The sequence below is a fragment of the Etheostoma cragini genome, chromosome 5 (genome assembly GCF_013103735.1).
Source record: "Etheostoma cragini isolate CJK2018 chromosome 5, CSU_Ecrag_1.0, whole genome shotgun sequence".
In the NCBI taxonomy this organism is placed as follows: Eukaryota; Metazoa; Chordata; class Actinopteri; order Perciformes; family Percidae; genus Etheostoma; species Etheostoma cragini.
The window spans coordinates 4561389-4568812 of NC_048411.1; the positions used below are offsets into that span (position 1 = coordinate 4561389).

Here is a 7424-nt window from a genome sequence, read left to right on the forward strand (position 1 = left end):
TCTGTGTAGTCTATCTCTCATGAATCGATATCAGATTGTGATTTTGTAAATAAGGAAAAATTCAATTAACAAATAAACCAAACCTATCAAAATCAATAGGGTTTAATGCTGCCTTAACACAAAACAGCTATTGATAAAATGAAAAAAAGAAGTAGCATATCAAGATTTTAATCAAACAATCTGATCGAAAATTTGACCAAGAACAACTTTCAGGATTATGCTGAATTAAATCTTTATTGCTGCAAACAGAAAAGTTTTTAGGTTTGACAGCCAGCCATACTTTTCAAAGTTCTTCAGTAATTAGCACTCTTTTCTTTGTCTTTTTTAAAGCTGTGCAGGCTTAAAATCCAATTTCCTTATATAATACTACAACTTCTTATAGGTCAAGCAGTTTAAATAACTACAATATATAAATGCCTATGATTATTTATCACAAAAAAGCTTTCATTGATAAGCTAGGCTAAAAAAGACCTATCATTTAATGTAAGTTTTAGGAGTTAGGAGAAGGTAGGGTTGAACCAAGGGTAGTCTTTATTTAACAAAGTATCTCAGCCTGGATCCATCATCCCAAAGGGAATGCTTACTCATTTAATCTCTAGGTCGAGGTCTAAAATAGGCCGGCCCTAGCCATCTCATTCCACATCTCCTACTCCAGGATTGGTGAATCTCATTGTTTATTATTAGGCCAAACCATTTCCTGCCTTTCTCCAATACAAGCACATTGTCCAGCGATAGATAGGAGGCACGGAGGAGTGGGAGAGGGAGAGAGAGGCAGAGAGCAAGAGAGAGGGAGAGACTTTAAAAATGTGTTTGTGTCTAGGGTACATAATACACAAGCACTTGCATCTGTAAAAGGTTTCAATCGATCTGGCTGATCTTATTAGCTGGTGACTGGCACATCAAACACAGGCAAAGCCTCTGCAAGAACACTCTAGCAGTCACCCAATCAGGTGGGAGAAAACAGCAGTCCCTCCACACTGTCCCTCTGAAAGGCTTCAGTTACGTTATCACATAATCTAGAAGTTGAAGGTTCCCAGACTGCAACAGTACAGACCATAGGTTACAGACACACAAAATCGCACACACACACAGTGGGAATTAAGATCAGTTACCATGGAGATGGGATAATTGAAGAAGCCGTTAAAATGGATCGATTGTGTGTGAGTACGGCTTTGCAACATGACCGTGGGTCTTTCTCAATATGAGGGGGAAAAGGCAGAGCAGCACTGATCACCTTGTCAAGAAAACACAACATCCACAACGCCATCAACTGTTGAATTAGCGCTTTCAAGAACTAAACAGCCAGAGATGCCTTAAAGTGGAATTAAGTTCATCAACATCAAGATGTCATCATGATGGGAAACCGATTAGAAAAACTTTGAGTTGAGTGACAAATGTGTCGAGAGTTTTTATGCTGTTATGGTGAAAGCTCTCATTGTCTAGCGGTTTCAAAACGCCTACGAGCTAATAGTCACACATCATTTGAGCTGTAGTATTAGTATTTATATACTGAAAGCCATTTACTTCTAATATGAGACATAATTCCCATTATGAGAGCGTCATTACACCGCTATTTAAAGCTTGTAAATAGTGAAAAAAAATGCTAAGCAGATGTTGTCATCTAAGAAAAAATGCTTAGAGCACAGCCAAAAACAAGAAAAGTTCCTGACTTTGAACTGGATCCGAACACAACATTTTCACCTACATTAAAGTCAAGTAATGCTCTTAGGCCATATTGATCCGCTTTTAAGGAGGATGATAATGTCTTTCTCAGCAGCACTGTAGAGATCGGTCAGGCAATGTGGGACTGACGTTCAGGTATCTGCAGTCAGTATGATTCTTGACGTGTGGTTTTCATATCGAGCCAATCAGGCTGTGGTTTGTAGAGTGACGCCAATCAGGTTGTTGAATGTTGTCCCAGTTGTCAGTGAACACAAAGTGGCCACTGAATAGTAACAATAGAGAAAAAAACTGAGATCAAAAAGCCAACTAAAGTAAATCTTTGTTGCGCATTAAGAATTGAAAAAAAAAAAACGTAAAACAATGGCAGCAACAGTATATGGGAATGGTCTGGATATCTTGAAGTAAAAAAGCTAAAACAAAGATGCCATCAGCCAGTTAGAATAGAATAGAATGGAATAGAATGGCTTAATTGTCATTATACACAAGTGCAGTACCTGTGCAACAAGATTTAAGCAACCCTCTTAACAGTGTCAACACAAAATATAAAAATATAAAATGTAAGTAGTGCAGAAAAAGAGGGGGGAACGTGGTGAACAGTCCTGAGAGCAACTATATACACATATAAAGTAAATTATGCAGTACATTATGCAAAAATATAGTTTGGTGTATCAAAAGTCCTGAGTATTAAATATTGCACAGAAATGAGATTAAATGGTTAAACATTAAATATTGCACTGTATTAAAATTGCACAGAATTCCTGTGTCATTTTAGGTATTTTAAGTATTGCACAGTAAATGGGGGGGGGGAACAAGTCTGGGGGTCAGGGGTAGGCTGTGAAGTGAAGTCAGTGCATGTGTGAGTTCAGAGTGGGTGTGGCTAAGTTCAAACCACAACTGGAAGAACTAATGCCTTCCATAACCAGACACCAGTCTACACAAAGACTATGAAATGATTCCCTATAAATGCATGTCCCAGGTATGAAGGGATCACAACAAATGCTAAATTAAAAAGTGCTTTGACTGTGAGCATCAATACTGTAAAACAACAGCTGTGTGGGATATTTTTTTCACTACCTAATATGATAAAGAAACAAAAACAGAGGAAGACCAAAAAGTAATCACCTGTTTTATAGATACATGATGCAGTTCAGAAATGCACTGTACGTGCTAGACTCTGAACACAAACTAACAGTCCACAACCAATAGTACTCAATTATTGTAATATTGTGAATGATTTGTTAATTGTGCATATAAAATAGTAATTCATTTTATACATTAAAGTCAAGTGTAAAGTTTTATGTTAATTTAAATGGATTTAAGAGTTAAATGTATAATCAACTAGTTTTTTGTCTTTTGTCCAGTTGGCATTTAGCTTTGTATGAAGAAATTTGATGAAAGCAGCATTAACAAATTCTATATTTTAACAAAAAAACAAACGACAGAAAGAAAGCAACACTCTTCATACCTTTGGAATTCCCGGTCGATCAAGCCAGTCAGCATAAATAGCACTGAGGGTGAGGCCTTTTCTGGAACACAATGGCACAAGTGTTAGTATTTTTCCTATTATTATAGCAATGACTGTTCATGCCCAAGACACCCTATGAAAACATGGCTCTGGGAAAATATTGTTGGGGTCATGGTGGATTTGAGGTTTAGGCCAACACCTTAAACAAAACGAGGGGCACACCCACTTTCCTATACAAGGATAAGCAAACATGCATGTACAGACAATAAGTTTGGTTTATTTGTATGCATGTACAGCAAGCAAGTATGTGTGAGTGTGGCTGAGGAGAGGCTCATAGGGGATGGTTTGCACATGAAAACGGTCATACACCATATTCTGCAAACAAACACAGTGACAGAACTGGCTGGCAAAGACAAATGTGTACGCAAACAAACATTCTACAAGCAGGCCAGAGTGTGTGTGCAGTGTGAAAAGTATACAAAGCCCACAACAAGTCAAAAAGTAACTACAGTGCATCATCAATCCGGCCCGCCTGTGCTTAAGGGAAAATTCCACACATGGCTGGTCTGAAGCTATTACTGTGAATTAATCTGGGATGTTCAGCGCATTAAAGGGGTTGTTTTGTAATGAAATAATTATATTTACATTTTTATATACCCATTTTCTCTCAGTTATGCTCTTCTAACCGATGCTCATTTGCAACAGAAATATTTTTAAATATGCCTTTTTGCTCCCTACAATAATGCTTAAATGAATTAATAACTCAAGCTCTTGGCATGTGGAGTCCAACCACAGAGAGTATATAAAGACACCTGCCACATCAACAGCAAGACACCATAAGGTAGGATTACATGGTATTATGTGAGCATAGTTTCCTTGCCGTGTGCCAAACAAAAGGTTAATACAGTTAATTCACCACATGACATATCAAATACTGTTTCATAATAGGACTGGATAGAATTAAGCTTCATGTCTCAAGAGAGCAGACAAGACGTGTATCTACTAGTTTTTTCATGTTGAGCTCGGCATCTTTATTATCGTATCGGTTATTCGCCTTAGTGGTGATAGATTAGAAAGAGTGACAAGGATGCCTGGAAAACAGTAGTTTCTAATTAGCACATATCAATGAGGGAATGACTTTTTAAATGTGGGTTTATAGTATTTATGTTTAGTCTTATAAATACGATGTTCCCCATTTAGTCTGGGGAATGGGCAGGATACATGACCCTGCACTCTGCACAAAGAGCTGCCATGACCCTCAACTGTTAGTGTCTATTCTCGTCCTGAACCTTCGGAGCGGGTTGTTTACTGAAAGAGGCATCAGATACAAATATTGACTGTCCCCAACTCCCCCTGTTTAATTTAATCAATCTCAATTCCGAGCCGACAAAAAAAGTAGTGCGGAAAAGAGGGGTTAGAAAAGAAGAAGGTTGGGGGGAAAACAAAGTGAACGACAGACAGGGAGAAAGAGAGGGACAGAGATAGGCATAGAGAAGAGGTTAATGAGGCAATCAGGAGAAATAGAGAACTGAATGATTAAGCGAGCGCAGTGAGGGAGAGAGAAAATTAGAGGGGAGGAAAGCAGGAGGAGCAGTTATCCTTTCACACTTCAATTAATATGAAAGTGGATGAGACTGCTCTTTTAACAGGATTGGTTTTGGGAGCTTTTTGCTGGTCAGGTTTCCACAGCAGGACTAAGAACAGAAGCCAAATCAACACATGCTCATATATTTGACAATGAATCTACGAACATCTGTTAAAAATTGGTAAAGGTAAGAAAAACATTGATAAATAACATATCTTTAATCCTGAATTGGAAACCAGTCTACCGATACGTGAACACTAACCAAAGTGGTTTTAATGCATCTAGACATTTTTGTCATTACTCATGAATTACACTGTAAGCATTATTCATAGCCACTTCCATACCTCTCCATGCTGGGAAAGGTAATCAGCAGCATTTTCAGGAAATCCTGTCAAAAAAAAAAAAAAAAAGAGACTGAGGCATTCAGGGAGGTGTAGGAGGAAGAAAAAAATAAAGAGAAAGCCATTCCTGATCTTAAGTCAGGAGTGCAAGGTTAAACAGTGTTTATGTTACATCCATTATTTAGTGGGAAGACTCAGCCTGCCACTGAAGAAACAGGAGCCAGGTGAAACACATCGCACACACACACACACACACATCGCACACACACACACACACACACACACACACACACACACACACACACACAGACTTCCAGGTGTGATCACTCTGCTTCATGGGCCCCAGAAGAATAAACATATGTGGCTGAGCTGTACGGCCATCACTTTTAAATGCTGCTGGAGCATTTTCAACTGTTGTAACACAGTGGCGTTCAAGTTTACATCACTTTCTAATTAATTTATGGAAATAACACTGTGCCTCTTATTAAAAACAGTTCAAATCTGAGCTCAGATTTGATTAGCAGCCTCTCAAGTAGCTGCAAGTCATCGAAATTCTCCATCAACTTAATCAAGTTTCCTTTACAAGAGCCTCACCTGCGACAAAATGAGTTGCCCGTGGTATTTCTTAACAAATAATCTGAAGAAGTCGATGAATTGTTGCTCTCCCACTTGACTGGCCAAGAACCTGAGGAGGAAGTAACCCTGGACGACAAATAAAGACAACCAAACATAATTCTTTAAATACAATACAGAGACACATCAGACGCATTATAAGGGAAGTTTGCGCAAGTCTAACAAAGAGTGGGCCACCTAAAAGGACGTATATATGATTTTTCAGAATAGTTTGATTTGTTCTGTAGCTTTTCCTTTCCTTCTTTTTCCTACTACCTCCACCCTTTTCCCCCCATCATTCCCAAATTTATCTCACCTTGAGGTAATGGACTTGCATGAAGGTCTTGTCAGGGTTGAGGGCATGTTTTACCATGGAGGAGCCAGACTCACTCACCTGACCAGTGTTCTCCATGTTAGGTCTGCAGAAGGACAAATAGAGCAGAGAAAAAAAAGCACAGAAAGTTAAGACCGGTAAATGGGCATTTACCGACAAAGATGTTCAACACCCACAGAAAACAGGAAGGTGCACGCTAAGCGACACAAGCATAAAAAGAGATCAAGATGAAGTTAGAGAGCCTAGGCATAGAGTTTTTATTTCATCCCCACTCCATTTTAGTTGCAGAAAAACCACAATTTCTACAGAGCAAGAATACACCGTCAGCAACACTAAATCCAGCCACTCAGCCGCTCCTCTCAATGGCAAACACATTGCCAAGTTGCCATACTTTGCCAGAGGCAGGCTGGAAATCAAGCTGCAGATTTATAATAGCATGCTATACTATTTATATGACCTCACATTGCTGCGCTCAGACTTTACTGCCCATGACTTACTGAGCGAACATATAACACTTCCACAAAAAAGTACCTCCGTCTACAGTCACGAAAAGAGGCATGCTCTAGGTTTCGCTTTCGCACACAGATACAAATCATCCCTTCAACCTCCATAAACACACATAAAACCAATAAAAGCCAGACAAACACAGAGCTGACGTGGGATGCTGTGCAATGATAGTTTCAGTTAGGCGGTATTGATCAGGCTGAGCAGATTAACTCAGTGTGCCAATAGGAAGGCCTTGAAGGATCACCCTCCTGCCAAGTCGATACGCCAGACGCCTGGCACACCAATCAATACACCCTTCATCACTAGCTAGCACTTTTCCACGGGACCGCTTCATGACAGGACCAGACTCACACAGATAAACAGGGAGACCAAAAACACACCTTTAAAATCGTATTAACACTGATTCATGTTAAATATTTGATTTATTTAAAGCTCTTTGTCCAGGCATAGTAAGCAGGGACAAGAAAAATAGGAAGTAGATTAGGTAGAAGGCAAGAAGAGGAGGAAGTGGTGTGGGAGAAAATGAGGACAAAAATGTTGTGTTTGCTCAGTGGACGGAGAAAGAAAGTCGTCAACTTCCCGGGATTTCTAAATTTGACTGGACAGGAATAGACACTCTTTCGTCATGCAAAGGAGGCGTGTTCCTCCTCAACGACATGTGGACATGTCATGCAAATGTTGTTATTAAGAGGAAATCCCCAACACCAATGACCTGATTTGGAAAAATCAATTTTGAAGTAAAGATGCTCAGTGTCTGTACATTAAAAGCTGCCTGTCAACATTATGACAGGTAACATTAACAGTCCATTTTATTGTCTTTCCCATGTAAAACATGGGAAAGACCTGCATTGTAAAATACATAATTTGTTTACTTTTTTTTTTTTTTTTTTTACTCAT

At 39.1% G+C, this 7424-nt stretch overlaps 1 protein-coding gene across 5 annotated transcripts in view; it reads right to left on the reverse strand.

Annotated features, from left to right (window-relative positions):
• The window catches only part of aopep (aminopeptidase O (putative)), a 66365-nt gene that overhangs the window by 34497 nt on the left and 24444 nt on the right, over nt 1-7424 (reverse strand). For all 5 annotated transcript variants that reach the window (XR_004656622.1, XR_004656623.1, XM_034871625.1 and 2 more), the window contains exons 8-11: nt 6003-6105; nt 5669-5776; nt 5078-5121; nt 3149-3209 (exon numbers count right to left, since the gene is read on the reverse strand). Coding sequence is in view for 3 of the 5 variants with exons in the window: in XM_034871625.1 (XP_034727516.1) it covers nt 3149-3209; nt 5078-5121; nt 5669-5776; nt 6003-6105 (316 nt within the window). In the remaining 2 variants the exon portion in view is untranslated. The remainder of the gene's footprint in view (nt 1-3148; nt 3210-5077; nt 5122-5668; nt 5777-6002; nt 6106-7424) is intronic.